General features: G+C 37.5%; 1 protein-coding gene across 14 annotated transcripts in view; it reads left to right on the top strand.

Moving 5' to 3' along the window:
* Positions 1-23,681, top strand: part of TRIP12 (thyroid hormone receptor interactor 12) — a 140,980-nt gene that overhangs the window by 59,130 nt on the left and 58,169 nt on the right. For all 14 annotated transcript variants that reach the window (XM_036071502.2, XM_036071505.2, XM_036071518.2 and 11 more), the window contains 4 exons: positions 12,373-12,478; positions 15,085-15,221; positions 20,528-20,611; positions 21,654-21,749. In XM_036071502.2, coding sequence (XP_035927395.1) covers positions 12,373-12,478; positions 15,085-15,221; positions 20,528-20,611; positions 21,654-21,749 — 423 coding nt within the window. The remainder of the gene's footprint in view (positions 1-12,372; positions 12,479-15,084; positions 15,222-20,527; positions 20,612-21,653; positions 21,750-23,681) is intronic.

The raw sequence follows: 23,681 nt of genomic DNA, 5'->3' as shown, positions 1-23,681 counted from the left end.
GACAGAAACCATATTCAGCAACCTTTTGAGAGTGAAGGATTGATAAATCCCAGCCACTGATGAAGTTTAAGGTATAACTTTTCAGATTTGGAAGATCTTGATTTGAAGTTATCTCTTAGTTTTGTGAGGTTGGGCAAATCATGCAGCCTAATTCCTGATCTTATTTGCAAAATGATAATGATACTCATTCTTGTGAAGCTTAAATAAATGAATGCATGTGAAAATAACTTTGTATAATTAAAGTACTGTACTAACATATAATGGTGACTTGAGAGATATTGCCATATATTTGAAGGGCTCTTTACGCATGAGGAGATTCCCCTCCCTCCCAAACATCAAGACATGGGGCGTTAATTCAGTGGGTAGAGTTTGAGAGGCAAGTTTCTGATTAGTGTGTCTCGTGGAACCAGAATCTGTATGTTATCCAAAAAATGGATTTGGCCACTTCGTGAGATAGAAAGCATTCCAAATTGGGTAGATTATTTGTTTTCTTCAACTTTTGTGAACCTATTAATTAGAATATGATAGGTTTTCTCAGGTAAAGAATCACTGATACGGTTGGTCAGTAAAGCTTCATGGGAAAAAAATTGTTAACAAATTGTAGGAGTAATGGTACTTACATGATACTTTATGAAAACTCATTTCCCATGGTTGAATACTACTGGAGGAGATTTGGGGTTACATTAACACATTGAAGGCTGTGAGAGATCTTATGCAACTTCTGCGTATTTTACAGATTTGCTTGACCTAGGGAAGACGGCAGTGGTCCGAGGAACCTTTGGGAAATGATATAATACATTTAGTCAGGATACTTGAGCAAGAAGACCTTTCCCAGTGTGTTGTTTCAGCAACTGTTAACAGACCGATGAATGAGTTCCTGGTCAGAAATTAGGGCTAAAGGGAGAACTAGGGAAACAGCTACTTTTGTGATGGGCTTCCTAAAGCCTTGTGGCTTGCCAGCTGCAGCTGATCAAAATAGCTCTGTGACAAAGGTCACACTGTATCAGTTGATAGAAGTCTTGAGAATACCCCAGAAGGGACAGTGTTATGTGACAATTTTTAATATGCATTAAGAAATTATTCTTGCTTTGTGTTGTTTAGCATAAGTAAACAGACATTCTCAGAAATTTGTATAGCATAAATGTAAAACCAGTTTGGGACTGTAATACAAGTGATTTTTGAAAATATTTTTATATTTTAACATATTTAAAACTTTTAAAAATTAGTATGGCTTCAAGATCTATTTTGCTAATCTGACTTCTTTTAAAAGAAAGCTAATCTTGAAGTAATACGACTTTCCGAGTATGTAGTGTCTGACTAGTAGAAGGTGATGGATGGCGTAGAAATACAAGAAAGTTTGTGATCAAAATCTGGGCTGTTATGGAACTTATTTATAGCAAAATTTAAAGATATTATATTTCTAGTCTAATGTGTCTATTTGTAGATCTGGTTTCCTCTCATTATTTAAGTGGACATCATGTGCACATTATTAATAACCTAGTCAGCAATAGTTACCAGCTTATTTCCATCTTGAGTTTCATGCTCTTCTGGTGACTTGCATGCAGCCTGTGGCCATTATTAGAACTAGACAAGAACCAGGCAGATGCAGAATTCTGGGAAGGTAATTCTGCTGAGATTAGGACTCTATCATTAGTCTGAGACTGAGACCTGGTTCTTCACATCCCTAGCATGGAGGGAAGAAATAAGAATGTGTTGAACAGGAGAGAATTTAAGAGTTAAAATCTTGGTTTCACCTTGAGTCTTAAAGGGTCATCCATACCGAGTCTAAATAATTAAATTATCTTTTCACCTCATGAGGTGTTGGCTGAGGAGCTTAAAGGGAAAAGGATTGAGTGTTGAGAGTTTTCTGTCTTACAAGACAGCTAGTAAAATAATTTAGCAACTTAAAGCTCTAATAATTTTAATATGTAAGTGCTTTGAAAAATTACTGATTTCTAATAATTTTGAGGCTTTAAAAAATACATTAAATTAGAAAAATGAGTTGCCAAATTAAAAAAGAACACTGAATGGAAACAAGTATCAGCCTCTTTGTTAAGAAGGCTTTGTTTTACTTTTAAAATTTTTATTATTTTTTAAAGATTTATTTATTTTAGAGAGAGTACGTGCACGAACATGAATGGGGGAGGGGCAGAGGAAAGGGGGTGGGGGGCTAGAGAGAGAGAGAGAGAGAGAGAGAAGCAGACCTCACTGAGCACAGAGCCAGATGTGGGGCTTGATCTCAACGACCTGAGCTGAAATCAAGTCCAGTGCTCAACCAGCAGAGCTACGCAGACACACCAAAGAAGGCTTTTATTTTACATTGCAAATTTTAAACAATCATGGTATGTATTTTTGTATACCGGGTCAGAATAAGAATTAATTTAGCCAAATTACATTTTACTAAAGTTACATGTAAGTTTTAAAAAACAGCAGTCTTCCTGCCACATTGCCCTTCCCCAGTGCTGATTATTTTGGTATTTATTTCCATCTATATAGAATATGTGCTCGTATGTTTATTGGTTGGGTTTTTTTTCAGTTTGAGCACTATTGCCTGCCCTTTATGAGAGTTACCGCACCTCTATACCCACCAGCCTTGTACTGTGTACACTTCCCCTTTGCCCAGGTGTGATCAGTGCCTGCCCGATGTTTATATGGATACATAAGTGCATAAATGCCGTTTACCAGAGTCCGTCGGAAGGGTTCCTTTCTTACACATTTTTGTTTTTCTTGATTTAAATAATTATTTTGTTGATGTTGTTTTCCTTTTCTGTGAACCCATTATTCCAAACAATTTACTAATTGTTTAAATCTTTTATCAGGCTGTCTGCTTGGTTTTGTTAAATTGTCCTGAAGAAATAAGGCCTCTGGGTGGCTGCTCTTTTATGCCTGCTTCACAGCTTTTATTTATTTAGCCTGGGCATTTTCTTCAGTCTTTCGTTTAGCTTTCTGTTTCCAGATCCCACATCGTCTTTCCCGGTTCACTATTTTGTTATGATGGAATGTATCTTCTTCCACTTGCTTTCTAAGAAAAAAAGCTGTGAGATTTTTAAAAGCCTTTTTATTGTCTTCAGATATTGACTGAAAATACACAACCTTGGTACTAGTTTGATTAAGGATATAGAGTGCTGGGTTAGAAATGATTCTTAAAAATTTTGAAGAATCACATTATTTTTAAGCTTTCTTTACTGGAAGCATTCTGATTCCTGATCTGTTGTATATGTAACCCATTCTACAAGCTTGCAGATCTTTACCTCCATTATTTAGACATGTCATGGTATTGCCACAGCTGTGGGTTTGGTCTCATTTTTTGTTAGTGTGACCAGCAGTCCTGGTTTCCCTTGGATCTCTCAGGACTCAGCCTTAAAACCAGGGTTATAGCCAAGCAAACAGGATGGTTGTTCACTGTATCCTTGTTTCTTTTCTCTTTCTAGATCTCCTATTATTTTGGATGATTGTCCTCTTGGAAATTTCTGATGTTTTCATTCTGGCTTTGCTTTTTTCTTCTACTTTCTGATAGATTTCTTCAACTTCTTCCAGCCTTTCTGTTGATTTTTTTTTCTTCCTGTTTGTTCTCTTGTTTTTATTTTCAAGAGGTTATTTTGTTCTCATTTCCTTTTTATTTTGGATGCATTTCTTTTTTTGAGGATATTGATGGTGAGTTTTCTTTACACAGCTCTCATGAAGTTTTTTGGGGGGAGGGAGGTTGGTTTGGTTTTGATTTTTCCTATTGGGAATTTTCCACAGGTTTTGGTAATTCCTGGTTGTTTCCTCATACTCAGGTTTTTGGTCCACCAACACTTAATTTGTAAACTCTGAGCACATAGAAGAGATTTCACTGAAATCCATTCTCTAGTGATCTGTTTGGGCTAGTCATTACGAAACCTATCATTATTTTTAGATCTTTTTCTTTGGTGAAATTCCACAGAGAGGATTCCTTCACACACCTGCCTAGAGGTAAAAGCTGAACTGACCAAGGGCTGGGGGTTGAGCAGGAAAAGAGGCCTAGGAAAGAGGCCATCTGTCATCTAATCTGTTTATACTTGATCTCCCCACCCCCTCTCATTTTGGTGCGGTGCACCTAGATACAGCTGTGTACTTTAATTGAGAATTTCTTTATTTTATACTTTCTAAAGAATAGAGGTCTTGTGTTTTGCTGGGTCAGCAGAGACAGTTATCCAGCTGTGCAAGTGGGGGAGGGGAGCTGGGGATCTGACTGCTTCATAAACAGCCTATCAACCAATCCTCAGTTTTAATTCCAGAGTCATCCCAGAGGTACCTGGTACCATCAATTCCTGAACTTTATGGGATTCTGAGTGTCATTCTCATTGGTAATTTATCTCAGTTTTCTGCTTTAAGTTTTCTGGAATTTCTAGTGCTGGGATTTCTGCTTTTCATCTTGTAAAATTGTGATAGTAATCTCTTCCATTCATCTCATCCTTGTGGATTTATGCCTCAGATTCTTTTAATGCTAGTTTAGTGGGGTTTCTGGAGAGGACAGAAGTGAATGTATGTGTGTCCAGGTATCTGTCTTTAACTGAAGGCACACACTTTGTCATGTATATGCACATATTTCATCAAAACTTGGCGCTTGCTCTGCGTGACAGTAGAGTGCCCATTATAAGCCACACTCCATGCTAGACATATAACACATTAAATTTTATCCTCATGACAACAGAATGAAGTAGTATCTGTGTTTTAGGTATGAAGAAACTGAAGTGCTTTATTTGCCTAAACACTAGACCTTTTTCCTTTCAAAAGAACTATAAGTTACGTCATTTGAATGGCTGTAAATGGACGTATCCTAATTTAGCTCATTCTCAATTAATGGGCATTTACATTGTTCTAAATTTTTTTAATTGACTAGAGCTTTGTAATTTACAGCATTATCTCCTTGTTAGGTTTCTGATTATGTTCTTTTTAAATATTGATGTATATTTTGAAATTGCCTGTAGAAATAAATGAATTTACATTCCCATTAGTAGTGTAAAATGCCAATCTGTTCATATACTTACTAGCTAAGACAGTATTCCTGCAGTTTTTATTACTGGTGTTTACTTAACCATTCCCTATTATTGGACATTTAGCTCTTTTCCAGTATCTCATTATTAAAATAATGGTTAGATGAATATCTTTTGTACATTTCTAATGTGTTTAATTTGTATTGCCAAATCAATGCATGAAATTGCTCTGCATTGGCTAGAAAATAAAAACTTGGCTTAGAAAATTCCATTTGGGATTTACCTTACTGCCATCTGCAAAACTCATCTTTTATTGTTACTGAATGATTTTAAAATAAACATCTATGATCTCTTATATGCTAGGTTACTTTCCATTTTGTGAATTTATTTTGGCAAAGTAACCATTAGTAAGGATGTATATACTGAAAGCAACACCAGGTTATACCAGGTTCTCATGATTCTGTTTTGGCTGAAGGAATCAAGATCAAGTTACTGAAAATATTCCCACTGTTAGTTCTCTTTATTGGGCCTACTTTTTCCAGTAGCTAAATGGCCCCATTGCATGATTCTAAATTGAACTCTTCATGTGTGATAGTACTCATGTTATTTGGTGCATTTTTTTTCCTTTTGTGAAGAAAAAACAAGTCATTCTGAATACCTTTTGAAACAGATACAACATGTAAATAAATGGATAATTGATAGCTTTTTATCTTATTTATTTTAAAGATTTTATTTATTGAGAGAGAGTGAGTGAAACAGAGCACAAGCGGGGTGGGGCGGTGGTGGTGGTGGTCAGAGGCAGAGGCAGAGGGCGAGGGACAAGCCAACTCCTGCTGAGCATGGAGTCCAACCCTTGGACTCTGGGATCATGACCTGAGCTAAAGGCAGGTGCTTTAACCAACTGAGCCACCCAGGTGCTCCATTTGATAGCTTTCTAAAATATATAAACAAATTGGGGATTTGCATTTTAAAACCCAATCCTCCCCGCACCCCCCCAAAAAACCAATCCTAATCATCCTTTGATACGTTGAAATGTAAATGAATTGTAGCAGTTTTGAATACCCTTGTTTAAAATAACTGGTGTATCTTATTCATTGGTTTGTCTACTGTACCATTTTAAAAAGGAGATGTATTTGTTATCTGTGGGAGTATTGCAAAAATTGTAAGTAAAAAATCAAGTTAACTAATTCTAGAAAAATTACTTGAAAATGAGATATTGTTTAGCTGAGGTCTTCTTTTTCTTCTTAAAATATAAGGAATTTTCTTTTGTTTGTATTTTGTTTTGGACAAGTTTTTGTTTTTTAAATTTTTATCTGATTCTTGAAACTTAGGTGAGTCCATATACTGTTCTTCCTTTTTCTTTTCAAAGTCCAGGTCAGTAATTATTATTATTTTTTTAAGGTCCATATAGTAAATATTTTAGGTTTTACTACCACCTACAGATTTTATTACATATTCTTCTTTTTAACAACTCCCTAAAATGTAAAAATCATTCTTAGCTAGTGGGAGTTACAGAAACAGGTTGCCACTTGGAATTTGGCCCACAAGCTGCAGTTTGTCAACATCTACCTTAGCCCAAAAATTTTAATAAAATTGTATATTATATGAGGTAGGTATATAAAAGCATGGTATATATTATATGATGTGTGGCATATACACACATAAACACTGGTCAGTTCATATGACTGTAAAGCCAATAGATTGGCTAGCTTCAGGCTTGACTGGGTCCAGGAGCCCAAAAAGATGACCCTGTCAGGCCCAAACCTATGTTATGACTCTCACACCTTCCCCTCTCGTCCCCGGAGATGCTGTCCAATCATTTATGTATTAAATTGTAAGAAAGTCCCTGATTTCCTTGGATCATATGCCTATCCTTGAATGAATCACTATTTTGGATGCAGGGTTGTATTTGACTATGATGGAAATAGTCTGGCCAATTTGAGTCCTATTCATATAGTGGGAATGTACTGTGAATGGTACTTCCATCAGTATCACATGGAGAAGGGGTAGGATAGAGTTTTCAAAAGAATTAAAAAAAAAAACAACAGGGTGTTCAGAACAAGGGTTTCTGGGTATTATACAAGAGATGTCTACCTGATTTTATTTATTTGTTTGTTTATTTTAAAAGATTTTATTTATTTGAGAGAGACAGAGATAGCAAGAGAGTATGAAAGGGGAGGAGAGAGGGAGAAGCAGGCTCCCTGACATGGGGCTTGATCCCAGGACTCTGGGATCATGACCTGAGCCACCCAGGTCCCCTACTTGATCATTTTTTAAAGGTCACTTTGAAATGAATATGTAAGTTGGAGAATAAAAACGTTAATGCAGTTGAATTCAGTCATTATTCACTGAATAAAGGTGTTAGGTCAGTCTCTCCCCCATCTCACTTGATTTTCAAACAACCTTAGCAATACGTTGACATTTAGGTTTATTTTCACTATACAACAGAAGGAATCTTTAGGAAACTGGAACGTTTAATTATTGCATTGTTAGATTATTTTATCATGGGGGCTGTATTTTTATTGTGGGACCATATATGTATGCCATATCAAAGATAAGCATCCTCATTTAATTCATGAAAGAATTAAAAATGGAATAAAAGCATGACAGTGAATATGTATTATCTAATTACTCTTACTTTTAAAGAAACTTAATGGAATTACTAGTGAAAACCATACCTTTCTAGGATGAATATCGTTTTACCTCTGGTTATTCTTGTCCTGAAGTAGGCAGATCCTGTGACGAGTGCTCATTCCTCCTGCCAAAATTACACAGTTGAAATCATTTCAGCATATTGTAATGCAAGGAGTAGTACTTTTGAAAGTTTGAAGTAGAGAAGAAAAATCACTATGAGTAGAAAGCACCAAGATCATACCTATGTTTATTTTAGTTGAGGGTCCAGAAAATAAAATTTCTAAGGCCCTCAATCTGTTCATTCTTTTAAGATATTATATTTGAGAAATCCAAGCTTACAACTGGATACATGAGAGATTTAGTTATTTCACATTTTATATGTCCTGACTTTGCAAAAAAACTAATGTTTTAACAAAAGATGAAGCCCTGAACTTCATGCAAATTAGTTGGGGGTTAGGAATACTTCTCCCTCCCCCCCAAAAACAAAGGTAAGACATACATATGCTGTAGAGGAACAAAGCAATTAGGACTTTTAAGAGAATAATACTAACTTCCAGTTTCACTTTTACCACAGGAATAAAGATTAACAATATATTTGTAGGAACAACAGTGTATATTCTTATACCAAAATAATGTCAAAAGCTTTGATGAAAGTATGTTTACATTTATACCTAAATTCATTACACAAAGGCTTCGTAGACATTAATATATTAATTTGACCAGTAGGTATTCTGGATGCTTCTCCGAGTGGCCTCATAAAAATAAGTGATAAACTTAGTGTTGCTGCATTACAGCCTCTGTGTATGTTTGTGTGTGTGCGCGCGTGTGCCTGTGTTCCCGTGCACATGAATTTTAATTCGTTCTCACTGGGTTGTTGGTTTACACTTACATTGTTTCCTCTTTTATTGAAATGACCCTTACTTGACCAGTAGAATGGAAGGAAACACATTTTGATTCTACAAAACTATAGTGTTTTTATATGAAGCGTTTTAACATTTCCTAAGTGAACCTGTAAGGCACAACTTTAACTTTGGCCCTAAGTGTATTGAAGATGTAGTAGCCTCTGTTCTGCTTCAAAATAAACGTAAGAATTGTGTAGTCTGTCTGGGTTATGCCTTTAAGCAAGTCAGTTAATAGTTTTGTGTCTGAAAAGTAAGAATTATCATAACTTTGTATCTCAAAGTGCTTTTGAAAACTATAGCCAATCTAAAACTGTCAGTACGGTATGTTCTGGCATTGTCAGCTGATTGGCCAGAAGAAGGTTAAACTATCCCCATTCTCTGGGCAGAGCTTACTCTGTAAACGACTTCCGCTTTCCTTTTTCCCAGAAAGTTCTACATTTGTAATCTTCTAAAGAATGTTTTAGATTGAAAGAATTTATAAGTTCTTCCAACGTTTGACTTGATTTGCTTAGAAATACTGTTAAGTTAGTAATTATCAGTCTTTACCACTTGTGAGGTGTTTCCCTGTTCCAATTTTTGGAGCAGATACACATGTGAAAGCTATTTTTATCTCCCATCCTGGCCTCAGGTAATGTTACAAATGGGGAAACGTCTTTTCCACTATAGAGCTTTATATGTAAGCAGCTCCTTTATCATGGGATTGCCTTTCAGAAAACAGAATATTGGGGCTTATCTCTCCTACTTTATCAGGCTAATTGGAGTTATGTCAAATAGTCTGACAGTCATTTTACATTGCAGCATGATTATAACAGCAGTTCAAAATATTTTTCTATCTACTCTGTTGTTTTGGTTCTCCTCTGTCCGTCCTTCCATCCATCCTTCCTTTCTTTTCTTTCTTTCTTTCCTTTTTAAAGATTTATTTATTTATTCCAGAGAGAGAGTGCAGTGGGGAAGGGCAGAGGGAGAGAGGGGGAGAGAGTCTCAAGCAGACTCCGCATTGAGTGCAGAGCCCAGTGCGGGGCTCAGTCTCAGGACCCTGAGATCACCACCTGAGCTGAAACCAAGAGTTGGGCGCACATGTGACTGTGCCACCCAGGTGCCCTCTGCTTTTCTGTAATTTAGTACGTTTCTCTTAAATTTCACACCAACAATGGATAAAAGAGATTGTGGCATATCCATTCAAGGAATGCCTCTCCACAGTAGAAAGGAATGGACTGCAAATCTCAGCAACATGAAATCTCCAAAAACACTGTATGACTCCATTTTTATGAAATTCTAGAATAGGCAGTAAGGACAGATCAGTGGTTGCCAGAGGCCTGAAGTGTGGGTGAGGGGATTAACTGTAAGGGGCCCAAAGAGACTTCTAAGAGTAATGGCAGTGTTCTGTCCTGATCCGATTGTGGTGTTGGTTATATGGGTCAATACATTTGTTCAGCTCCATATTTAAAGTGAGTATATTTTATCATAAGGAAATGGCATTTGAATGAAATTGTTTAAAAGAAAGTTAAACACCTAACTCTAAAATAGGACATGAGTAGTGAAAGTATAAAAGTTTTGGTCAGAACATATACTGTCATCTCATAAGCAGTATAGCAGCACTGAACAGTGTCATTGCTAGCGTCCATTACTGTGTCATGGTATGTGTGATGACGTTTAGTTAAGTGTCACATAAACTAATATTAGTGACAACAATACAGGGGTTTTTAAAGTAACGTTAGAGGTGAAAACATTGTGGAGTGTTTTACTATAACATGCACTCATGGTTTTTTTCTATGATTTGTGTGTTTTTAAGTCTATTCTAACTTAGTTGCACAATGCAAATAGAAAGATAAGTATAATTTAATGTTTTCTGGAATGTTATTTAAAAATAATTTCTGGGGGCACCTGGGTGACTCAGTCATTAAGCGTCTGCCTTCGGCTCAGGTCATGATCCCAGGGTCCTAGGATCGAGCCCCACATCGGGCTCCCTGCTTGGCAGGAAGCCTGCTTCTCCCACTCCCCCTGCTTGTGTTCCCTCTCTTGCTGTGTCTCTCTCTGTCAAATAAATAAAATCTTAAAAAAAACAATTTCTGAATTTTTTAAATATTAAAAAATAGTGATGCTAATTAGTTGAATATATTAAGTTAGTCCCATAATCTGTCCACATGCCATGTTCATCTTTCAGGTGACAGGATGCGTGTCCAAACAAAGATAAAATAGTGTGGGGTATCAGACATTGATTTGTGATCGCATTAAGTAATTCTGGTAATAAGCTATGTAGTAAACCAATCCAAAAACAAAATTGAAATTTAAGAAACCCTTAGGCCAATCTTCTTTCCCCACTTAAAGTTTCATTTTTAGTCCTTTTATGCCAGTTTGAGGAGTCTAGATAACCTTTCACAAAATTTACTTTGGAAAAAAAAAAGGGCCAAAAGGTGTGGTTCAGATTTCTAAATGGTAATACCTGTCTGAATGTAGATTTTTGTCTTTATAGCTTCTGTTTGGTATTTAAAGATTCCTTAATAGTGTGCTTTTCACTTAGTTAGCAATTTTCAGTGTGTGTGTGTGTGTGTGTGTGTGTGTGTGTGTAGTATAGGGACTATCCCAGGTTGAATGAACTGTAAGCATCTAAGGGTCGGAAAGATGTCTAGAATCTTTTTTATCACCTATTACCCATATCCTTTACTGGTGTTTTTAAGAAAATCAAGAGGAAGGAGTTTCTGTTATTCCACTTTGAAGCAGCAAAATGGTCAAAAATTAAAAGTTCCTGGGGATCGGGCGCCTGGGTGGCTTAGTTGGTTAAGCGTCTGCCTTTGGCTCAGGTCATGATTTCAGGGTCCTGGGATCCAGCCACGAGTTGGGCTCCCTGCTCATCGGTTGTCTGTTTCTCCCTCTCCTGCTGCTGCACCCTGCCCTCCCATTTGTGCTGTCTCAAATAAAAAAAAAAAAAGGTTCCGGCGCGGGGGGGAAATAAGTGACCTGGAGAATCGTTATTATTGTATAATTAGTCTCTGAAAAAGGAAATGCTCTTTAAGGCGACGTTGTAGTTCTGGAAATAAGCTTTTTCACTTGGAGACCTTTCACGGTTGGAGGTCTTTGTTAGATAGAGCATACCACCCAGTATGATGCCCGGGACAGTAACGTTGTCTGGGGGAGAGGGAGGGAGAACCAGTGCTCGATGGCCTCCCCATTGTTTATGAAATAGTAATAGATTTCATTTAATTGCTGTACCTTTTTAGAATCTGTTCAGCCTATGAAGGTTTTCAGTTAGCTTCCAGAATAACATGTAAAGTGTGCTCGTTTGACTTTCCTCCTTAATTATCCAGTTATCTGTACATTGGACATTCTAATAACCTTCACCTCAAGTATATTTTCCTTGCTGATGGGGTTGTGTAAAGAAAAGAAAGCATTTTGTTCTCTCATAGTCTTAATTGATGAACTTTATATAAACTAGGTGAAAGGGACAGCTTAAAGACAGTGTAATGTGCTAATGAATGAAAATGAAAAATAGAAAAATTTTTAAATTTAGTAAAATCCTGAAATATATAGTAAATGCAAAAAAAAAAAAATATCTCTTGGCCTTAGTCAGTGGAGGAGTAGAGATGATAGGAATGGTTAAAGGGGATGGTATGAGAGGAGAAAGACCGTCATTCAGGTGTGGGAGAGCTCGAGTCAAGGTTGGGGCCAAGTGGGACTTGTCCTGACGGGGAATGCCAGGTACCATATTAACCTTGCCAGGATGGATTGGGTCAGTAAAGGCAAACTGTGACGGGAGCCTCGCAGAGTGCTAGAGAGCCCATGGAAGGTGCATTGGACTTTTGACCTGAAGAATTGTGTAATTTTTAATTTATGATAACTTCTTTTTTTAAAAAATTCCCTTTTGCGTTCCACATGTATAGGTTTAAGAAAATCTACCAAGAAGCGCAGTGAATCCCCACCTGCTGAGCTCCCCAGTTTGAGGCGGAGCACTCGCCAAAAGACCACGGGCTCCTGTGCTAGTGCCAGGTAACACATTGGCGTTTTCCAGTTTATGATCCAGTTCGTTATCTTCTCCACTTCTGTTGGGATCCTTCCCTCTCCAGGTTTTCAAAAATGATTGAAGTTTTCACTTGAATATTGAGTAGTAAAGAAACTTACCCAATATAAATGAATTCTTCCCCAGTGTTGATTTACATGTTTTTGCTAAGTATTAATCATGCTATTTTTGACAGCACTCTCACCCTCTATCTTTTCCTCTGTTGCTACATTATTTTCACAGAGTTATTGCCAGCAGTTGGACATTTTGTTGTTTTCAGAGTTCCAGTTGGCCAATAAATCTCTAATGAGCATCTTTATGCAGATTTGGGGTTTTTTTTAAAAAGTAGCTAAATTTCCTAGTAGTGTGATTAATGGATCAAAAGGGATGCCTATTTTAGTGGCTGTAATATTGCCTAATTAGTTTCTCAATGTGTTGGCACCACTTGAGTTTAATGGATAAGGGGGAGAGAGATGTACTTCATTTTCATTTTGTATTACAACACCTACCCCTCACAGAGGAATGTGGGTGTCTTGTGTCTGCTTTCATGTCTCCAGTTCCCGTTTTCCCCAGTTGCTGTTTTGGATCTCCTTTTCAGAAAATCAGCTACCTTTGATATGATACAGTGTGTTATTTCACATTCTTATATTAACTGATTTGAGAACTTAGGTTAAAGTTAAACATTTTTTTTTTTTTTTTTCTTAAGAATTTCCTCACCTTTTCATGTGTGGTCAGTTGCTCAAATGCCCTTGTGCAGCTAATTATTCACGGCTGTGGAGGACTTTTACTCTTTTATATGTGGTTTGTTCTTTCTTCTAAATGTGCCAAAAACAGTGATGGGGGCAAATGATTTCAGTTTGCCTTTTCCCTACTCTCACTCAGGTGAGCTGAAAGGTTTTAGCCCTTCTGTTGTTTGTCCTCTAAGATAAGTGACAATGACTACTCTTGGTGGTGGGTACAGTAGTGACATAAAGAATATGACTAGTTGCAAGTCATAAGAAAAGGACTCGAGCCACTTAAATCTACTTTTCCACTTATTTTCTGGTTCTGTCTGGATTGTTTAAAATGCTATTAAAATATCTGGAGTTAGTGTACCTGTTTGCTTTTGTGGTTTCTTGGCAATAGTTTTACGAGAACCCTGAGAATTTTCTTAGTTCTTCAAAGCTTTTGTCTAAAAATTTTGGGCTAGATTTTGAATCTGTTTACCCAGAGTTTATAATCTGAGATATAAACCAAATTCACTGTGGTTGAAAATTAATTTTAAGTTGGTGTGATGTCAGGTAGTCTAGTGTCCCAGCTCTGTTGCCTGCCTTCCTCCTACTCACGACCACTTTCGTAGCGCATGTGAAATTACTTAGAGTTTACATGGTTATTCTCTACACAAGCTCTCCAGCCACTGCCTGGAAAGCTCTTCATCTCAAACTTTTTCTGAATTAGTGGCAGTTCCTCTTTAGATTTACTGCTTCTACAGCCTGCTGTAGCCGTGTCTCCATCTCTGTTTAGCCTGATGCTCCTTGAGGACATCAAGCCAAGTGTTGAGCACAGTGTGTCACGTGGCTCGTGTAAATTGAATGTTAAATAGATGAATTAATTTGAATCCCACTACTTTGTAGCTTGGTAAATTGGGTCTGGAGTGAGCTGTTTCTCTGCAAGAAAAGATTGGCTAAGCAAATCCCTGTTTATGGAGGATTTTTTACTACTTGGAAGAACAAACTCTTCTAGTACTTTCTGGTAATTCAGAGCCTTCATTTACATGTCACTTAATGCCTGCTGCTTCCTGGTTGTTTCTGGCCAGCATCTAATTCCACCGCAGTTTGACTTTGTTCTAAAACATATCCTTAGTAGTATGTTTCTTCATTTCCTAATTTAGAGGGCTGCGATTTAAACAATACCAAGTTATAATAATTTGGGGAAATCTTTTGTTTTTACCTGATTTGCTTACTGATTTCTCTATTAAAATAGAAAAAATCATCATCAATAAAATGTAATTTGCTTTGTGAGAAATGACTGATGATTATTCTTTCCATATTACGCTGTGCCTCAATCCTGAACCAGTGTCTTCCTCAGTATCATCTGTATGTATTTATAAATGTTAAATCTTTAATTCTTTATTTTAAAGGATGGATCTCTTGTTCATTATTAGGGTAGTTCTTTTTTTGGTGGTTTAAGTTATCTGGAACTTAGGTGATAGGAATTTCCCACATCTTTTCCTCTTCTTCTCTCCCCCCCGCCCTTTGTTAGTGTAAAGTCTGTATATTGACTATTTACCCTGGAAGTAGGGATCTAATTTAAATGAATTGAATTCTCTAAGCAGGGGTCACTTTTCCATTTAGTTGAAGTGTTTAAAAATCATTTCTGTCTGTAAGGATGACAATAGCTCATAGCACCACAAAAGCATGTATTGTGACTGCAGTGTAACTTGGAAGAATTTTAAATATACAAAGTCTTGGTTGTTACCCATAATGATTTTCTGCAACAATTTCTATGGAAAAAAGAAGAAACTGGCTTTGTGCTCCATGCATTAGAGCTTTGTGCTGCGTGGACATTGCTCGTGGTCACTGGTAGGGCTGCCTGTGATGGCGTCTTTCTGTTGTAGCCGGCGAGGCTCTGGCCTGGGCAAGCGAGGAGCAGCTGAAGCTCGTCGACAGGAGAAAATGGCGGACCCTGAAAGCAGCCAGGAGACGGTGAATTCTTCCGCTGCTCGGACAGACGAAACTCCCCAAGGAGCTGCAGGTAGATTGGCACGTCTTAGCTCTAAAATGCATTTATGAACCTTACTGATTTGTTCAGAGATAAATTACCTTGTAGGCGTACCAGGTGTAAGGCAAGCGAGGGGACAGAGATGTACTCAATGTTATCATCAGATAAACTTGTTCTCCTTTGTTTTACTTTATAGGTTTGGGTTTTTGATGAGTTGGATTTATTTGTTTCTGTTTTTTAATTCTTTTCCAAATCCAAGTTTGTATTCATTACATTCAGAGAGCTTTTAGGAACTAGTCACTTTCTGTGAAGGTTCTGTAGCAGTGAGGACAGAACAGTAGCTGCCCCGTGATGGGAAATTTAAGTTCATAATAACAACGTAAGGATATGGCTTAAATTACTTCTTCATACGTGTGTAAATTTGAATGGAGAATGTTGTAGTCCCTAAAAAGTAATACGTATTCCTCTTGAAAGGAACTTTAAGAATGCTGTGTATGTTTTTATGGGCTTATTTTTATGCTTCTTGATATCTTAGCACAACAAAGATTAGGCTGCCCCCCACCCACCCTTTTCAGCTTTAAGTATGTACTGATCACCAAGAGGAAAAGAAGACTAATACTTCAGAGGCTCATTGTGGCCAGCAGGTTTTAAAATGTAGCTTGTCGTGAGCATTTCTATCTAACGTTAAGAACAGACAGGAAAATGTTGCAGTTCATCCTTATGAACATGGGTATGATGAGTCTCTTCTGTCAGAATGATACACATGGGCTTAGGTGTTAGGTGTGTTCTTTAATAACAACGCTCTTTCACGTAACACTCACGTGTGTGCTGGTTTTCTTTCATGCCTGTGGTGGAGCCTATGTCCTAGTTTGCCCTCCACTGTTCATGTTTTATGCTGCTCTCAGCTTTCGGTCCAGCTTAACATTTTTACCACTGTCTTGCCTGGTTTTGTATAATAAGTGGCATGGCGAACTTGAACCGTCTCTTCTGGTGGGAGGGGACCTTTTTCATGTACCCCCCCTTTTTATTAAAAATAGTTTTTCCCAAGGGTTAAATATGAGGGAAAGTACAGTCCATTGCACATACAAATTATTGAAGCTCTTGATGACACCCAGGCGATGCTTCCCAGTGTTTTAAATGTTTATTTCAAGTCTGCATATGGAAGTGGGGCAGTTCCCACGTGGATGACAGAAATGGAGCTGTGGACTGTGTGAAAGCCGACTCACTACAGTAATTCTCGTAGCTAACGTTTGTAGAGAGTGTACACTGTTGCAGACGCGGTATTAAGCACTTTACATATATTCTCATTTAATGTGCAATAACAGTGTGCTGAGGTGTGAGTGCTGTTTTCCCCATTTTAGAAATGAGGGAAAACTGAGGCACATAATGGTTGACGTTGCCCAGGGTTGTGGGACTCTGAAATCCAGGTTTTCAAAAAGAAGGGCACATTTCTAAAGGCTGTGTCCTTCCGCTTCCCCGACAGTCACAAGAGTTAATTTCATATGGCTACCACTGGCGGCCAGAATGAGGGGGTGGTGTGTAAGGTGTTGATCCCTGGTGTATTTACCTAAGAGGATAAAGGCTTCAGGGGATTAGGTTCATAAGACTGCCGGAAATCACGGTGTGATCTCAGTATTTTCCACGTTCAAGGGAAAGATAACCCGGGGCCCACAGCACGACTTCATTTCACTTCGGTGCCTTCTAGGTGCTGCAGGACTGATTCTCTGCCAGCTCACTGAAGTAGTGCTGCGGGAAGCAGCAGATTCCTTACGAACTTTACGTTAAGTTCTTCAGTGTGATGTGCTTTAGTTTCTCCATATGTACAACTGGAATTTAAAGAGAAATACAACCCTCTAAGTCAGTGTGGAGTATAAATCGATGGTGTTAATAACTTAGAGCATCTTTGGCAAGCATCTGTTCACAGACAGCTCTTAGACAGTTGGTATAAGACTCTATTGGAAACATTTATTTTAAAATAATGTTTTTATTAATTTAAAGAGATTGATTGAATCTCTTCAGTGTTTTTACGGGTTTTTCCCCCCCAGCATTATTTATTTTTGGAGATCCCATCTTCCTGACCTATTCCAATGAAATCATTGAAATAAACTTATTGCCTTATTGCTTTTTATCCATGTAGTGATAAAGCATTGCTCTGTCTTCGGCAGATCTGCTCATATCACCCTGACTTTGCCAGTATTGTTGACACTCAGGAAAATTTGTTGATAACGGTGTGCCTGCTCGGTCACCTTGAAATATACTTATATATGGAGCCCAACTTCTCTGGCTCTTCATAGAAGAGATGCTAGCTCTTGGCGTTGAAAGTTAAGTGTTGCCCACATTTTCCCATGAGATGGGGGGTGTAGTTTTGGCTTTATCAGAACTGTGTAACTTTTCATAGTGCTGATAAAGTCTTGCAGATACTAGAGACACTAAAGTGAGAAGTAAGTATTCTTCCTTACACCTGCAAAACAGTCAAATGGCAAGGAAGAATAGCCCGTGTTCTGGCACCTGATTTTGCATTGAGAATCTTAATTTCACAAGAAATGAATAGGGTCAGTTTGTAAAAAGAAAGCAACCCCAGTTTTGTTAAGTTTTTTTTATCTCCCTAACTACTTTTGTTTGGAATCCCTAAAAATTAGATGCTTGCATATCACCTGATACCAGGGCCCATCTAAGGCATAATTACATTACTAACGGTTATTCTTTTGGCCTTGCTCAAAGGATTTCATTACACTCATAAAAATGTCTTCCTGATGCCTCTTATAGGTAGGGATCTGGTAAACCCTTAAGGTTCCTGTCAAGTAAAATTTAATTCTATCAGCATTCTAATATTTTATTGTCTTTCTGCATAAGAGGCCTTTATCGGTTAAGGTATAAAGACGTGGGGTTCTGTGATAAATTTCTTGTGTTCTGATTTAAATATTTTTCCATAGTTTTAATTGAACTGTGTATTGAATGAAACTGTCTTACATGGTGCTGTGAAGATATGCTAAAGAGTAGATGGGGGAGATAAAACAACAAAAAAAGATTGACACCTTAAAATCTGGCATCAGATTTTCTCTGCTTGATAATCTTATGTTTATATTTGTGTTGGGACAGATCTTGTGCATGTTGCCCAAAGAGGTTTGACACCTTGACTAAAGAATTTTGTCATTGACTGCTGTCGGCCGATGACATTTCCTTACCTGGGTAACTTTACAGACAGCCACTCACAAGCCAGGCTAGTTTGGTTTATCTAATTCTGTAATACCTACATGGAACTATAGTAGACAAATGATTAATAATATTTGCCATCATTGGGCTGGCGAAGAATCTTTTCTTCTTTGGGTTCAGTGACTGATTTCTGTCAAAACAGGCCCTCCACCTCCATGAAAAATCAGAATATTCTTGCCTCTCCTTATGGTGACCCTCTAATACATAAACTAACAAAGCCAGCATTACCTTCCCAAGTGAAGTTTTGTTTTTTTGTTTTTTTGTTTTTTTTTTTCCCTTAAAAAAGATGTGGTGCCAGGGGGTGCTTTAAAAAAAAAACCAACAACTTCATTTAAGACTTTGTATTTGCTCTGCACATGATTAGAACAGCTTAAAAGCAAGTTTAAGAGTCACTTTAACAAATTCAGCCATAATTGGAACCTTAATAACAGTATTTGTTAACCAGATTTCTGTTTAATGTGAAGAAGCAGCTGTACTAGAATGAAAAATTAGAACTGAAGAATATTATTAAGGGGCCAATAGAGTACAGTATTTGAGTACAACCTCAGACCACCTGGGCTCAGATCTCTGATCTGTGGGTAGCTGTCTGACCTTGGGCAAGTACACTCAAAGTCACAAGGCCTCAGTTACCTCACGAGTGTGAAAAAGCTTACAGTGCCTCGTAAGGAAACAGATAGACCCAGTCTGCAGATGGTAAGCGTTTCATAAATGCCACGTGTAAGCAGCGTCCTCGAGTGTAGTTATTCTTTTTTCTTCCCCAGAAGTGTGGATTTTGTTAAACTGATACACTTTAATACTAGCATTTCTGGCTAACCTGTAAGTATAAGCCAGGGGCTAACCTTGCCTGTGAAGGGCCAGATAGTTGATGTTTTAGGCTTCATGCAGGCTCTGTTGGAACTAAAACCCAGCTCTGGGGTTGTAGCAGGAAAGCAGCCACAGTGTGTAAAACAATGAGTTTGGCTGTGTTTTAATAAAATGTTATTTACAAAATGATGTGCTGGATTGAATTTGGCCTGTGGGCCACAGTTTGCTGACTCCTGTTCTTAAGCCATACATTTTTGTATGAATTTTTTAAAATCCCAGTGAAATCATAGAAGATACTTAATGAGGTGTGAAGAAAACTATTAAGAAAATAATACAGTTGGTGGCTTGTTTATTAGCATCTCTTCAGAAAAGCTCTGTAAGTTCACATTTTATCCATGTGCTTTTAACAATAAAAAACGTTCTGGGCTGATCTTTTGTCGTTATCTGGAGAGTGTGAGGGTTTAGGGTATTGTGGATAATGTGGTCATACACGGGTTAATTGTATAGAAAAAATGCTTAAAGACTCAAGAGACACTGAGAGGAGGAACAGTAAAACTGCTGGTTTTAAAGGAATATAGTTTTGTCTGGTCAGATTCATAATAGAATCAGCCTCTCTTTGCTTAGACTGAATTATTGCTCAGGTTAGCTTTTTGGGTAGTAGAATCCTTCTAAATCTGAACTCTTTTTTCTGCACTTGTTTTGACATCCTAGTTGTCCGCTATTTTGTACTTCAGTGCTTTGCTGTTGGTTGTAATGTGTATCTTCAGTATTTTGCCCTGGAAATAAGAAGGGTATTATTTGCGTGCTCTTAGAGAAAAAGTCTAAGTGATTGTGTCAAGACTGCAGCCCAGGAGTAAGGCCGACTGAAGAAGACACACGTTGGCATGGAGCTTTTCCCCCAGATGTCAGCTTTGCTTTCTGTCCTGTTTGTGGCTGCCTGCCCATCTAGTAAACCTCATGGCGGTTTTGGCAGTGTGATCTTCATGGACTTTTGGTAGATGACTTCAGGACAAGACTTAATTTAGGAACAGTTTCAGAGGCATGAGGAATCTGTCAAAGCCATGTATGGAAGAAATGTAAAGGTTGTTATTTTTATGCTTGTTGAACACTGAGATAGTTGAACCATCCTATTGTTCATAGAAGCTACAGGATGAAATCTAGAACAGCTGAGTGTGCAACGGGCAGACACATTTAATTGCCTTTATTTGCGGTAGTCTGTAAAACTCTGCTCTTTTTTTTAAGATAAACCAGACATCATGAGTTTGAATGTTCCTCTCCTAACCCTCACCTTCTTTTCTCCCCCCTCCCCTCCCCTCTTGAAGCCTCTAGTTCTGTTGCAGGGGCTGTGGGCATGACCACCTCTGGGGAAAGTGAATCCGATGATTCCGAGATGGGACGATTACAAGGTAAAGACAGTTAAGGAGCTTACAAGAAATAAGAAACCATTATCAGAGGCTGCCTGTGACTTCTGTTCTTTGTTGAAATTAATTCGGATAAGCTCATTTAAACATACTCTAGCAATGCCTGTACTCATAAAAACTTCTTATTTGTGATGATTTGGATTTGGAAGATGATCTGTCTGGCTCTCTATTTTTACTGTTTAGACAAAATGTTATGTATGTATTCTTTGTTTTTAAAATGTTCTCTACTATGGTTGCTTGTATAGCTGGAAATGAATTAAGGAAGATCTTGAAAAGGGGATAGCTTAATATGATGTTCTCTGGTACCTGCAAACGTAATGCATCCCAGTGGGGTGCTTTTGCTGTGTTCTTGGTCACCTATTTTAAAATGAATGTAAAGTGTATACCTAAACACCAGGTATTTTAATGTTGTGCTTTTAAAAAAGCAGCCTTATATTATGTATATGCTCTTTACAAATGGGTGGGTATGTATTTTTGTTGTCTTCAGACAGTTGGTTTACATGATAGATCCGCAGTGTGAGGCTTACGAGAAACATTATTTATAAAGCACTTTCAGATTGCTTTTAAGTTCCTAAAGTAATTTACAGCAGTCTCTTTTCCACTAGAAGTCTCATGAACACATTTTTTTTCACCTATTGGACCTGATAAAAATAATTTTTCCATATGTTTTTTAGAAGATCTCATGACCAATATCAGAGAGAAAGCAACACAAGGGTGCTTAACCTATAATTTCTTCAAAGTAAATACTTACTCTGGGTTATTCTTGGATCATTTCATACAGTCCCCTCTGGCACTGATATTTAGTATCACCATAAAACCTAAGATGCCTTGAAACTAGCACATGGGTGTTGTAACTTATATTAATTAATATCTTAAGAGTGGTCTTGAAAGTTTAGTTTCTTCTAAAGATAAAAATGGAAAGTAACATTGTCTAAATCATGTGAGATGAATCAGTACTTGAAATTTTTACATAAGATCAACTGCATTTACAATTCAACTATTCCTCATGCCTTTCTTTTTTCTTCAGCTTTGTTAGAGGCCAGGGGTCTTCCTCCTCATCTGTTTGGCCCACTCGGTCCTCGGATGTCGCAACTTTTCCATAGAACAATTGGAAGCGGAGCTAGTAAGTGAATACTCTTAAATTCCCCCCCCCCCCCCCGCAAAAACCTTTAATAATTAGGTGAGTGCTGTTTTTACTGTTTATCTATAGCTGTAAAGAGGCTTTCCTATAAGGAGGTTTTCATGAACTTTAACCTGTTTTAAAAAATAGGGTTTGTGCACATTCTTGCCTTTAAACCCAGCAACTCTAGGTTCTTCTGTACTTTTATTTTTGATTACTGGATTGGAGTCATTAGAAAATCATCCAGAGTTTCGGCAAGATTAAATCTTTGTTTAACTCTAGCATAGTAAAGAATCTCAGATGATTACATTGATTATATTGTAGCATCTGATTGCATGATTTGCATAGATTTGAATCTTTGAATTTTTTGTGGCATAATATTCAATCCGTATGTAAGACAGTCAATTGTAGAGTGAGCCGGAGAGAAAAGATTTCTTAGCAGAATTACCAGTCGCTAGACTCATTTAATCAAATTAACATATTATAATCCAGAGATCTTGTCATGTATGGTAGACAAAACAGTGACTCAGTAACAAGAATAACTTTTGCATAATTACAAATCCAGTTAAATTCTTTCTGGTATAGAATACTATCTTTAGCTTCCTTAAACAAAATTTACATTTAAGCATTTTTTTAATAACTCCATTGATAATGTTTTCAAAGAATCAGCAGGTATTTTTAGATTTCAGTCTTTATTAATTTCAACATTTCTAAAGTGTTAACTGAAGTCTATTAACTCTTACCTTACTAATATGTGCTCATACAATTTTCCATCAAATATTCCAAGTTGTTGGGTTGGTTTTTTTTAAATGTGTGGACATAAGCTCACATATGTGTATTTATACTTAAGTCCTTTTCAAGTTTCTGGCCTTAGCATTTGACAGAAATTTAAGAAGCAGCTGGTATTTTTGGTTTGGTTTGGTTTTGCTTTTGCTGCCGTGACACTCAGCTCTCAGATAACGTACCCTGTTGCGAAGTTCTCATGAACCCTTGAAGGAGGATTCTTATTTAGTGTCATTTATTAGGTACTGGGATTGTCCTGAGTCATGAAGAGGGTAGTACAGAGTTGTTTCCCACATGGAGCTTCCACTCTAGAGGGTGACCCTGGCGATAAAGAAGACAGTTTTATAATAGAAAAAATTTCAGGTAGTGCTAATGCTATGGAGGAAAACAAAACAAAGTAAGGATGTAGGTTGGCTGGTGAGGGGATATACTTAGCTTGGTTAGAGAAACCTTCTCTGAGGCAGGGTGAATTCGTGGGTACCTAAATGAGGTGAGGAAACCAGCCCTGCACAGGTCTGAGGGAAGATGAAGTGCACCACCAGAGGTGGGACTTAGCTTGGCATGTTGAGAAAAAGCAAGAGGGGCCTGTGGAAAGAGTGAAGTGGTAGAAGATGAAATCTGAGAGGGATAGATACTCACTAGGTCATGGAGGGCTTGGCAGGCCGGCGGCAAATATGGGATTTAACCTAATAACTGTACTCAGGAACCATTGAAGGATTTAGAAAGGGCAATGACATGATATGTGTTATAAAAAAGATAAATATATGCAAATTTGAGAATATAGTAGTAGAATAACCTCCATGAACCCATCAACAATTATCAATCCCCAGCAACTATTGTTTCAGTTAATGTTCTCATTCTCGCCATCCCCATGATTAATTTTAAGGCAGTCCTACACATCATTTCATTTGCATGTCATTTAATTTGTAACTATAAGGACAAAAAAATTTTAGACAGTATTGTGGTTATGTTAAGAGGAATCCTTACTTTTACTAGGTGCCTGTTTAGAGTGCAAATGTTCTAGGCCTCTCATAAATCCATTTACAATTTTTTTTTATTTGAATCAGGATCAAAATATCTATATATAGCCATCGGTTAATACATTGTTCTTTTTTTTTTTCTTGAGAGAAGTTTGATTTCACTACTTCATTT

The sequence above is a fragment of the Halichoerus grypus genome, chromosome 4, assembly GCF_964656455.1.
Source record: "Halichoerus grypus chromosome 4, mHalGry1.hap1.1, whole genome shotgun sequence".
In the NCBI taxonomy this organism is placed as follows: Eukaryota; Metazoa; Chordata; class Mammalia; order Carnivora; family Phocidae; genus Halichoerus; species Halichoerus grypus.
This window is presented reverse-complemented; position numbering and strand designations above follow the sequence as displayed.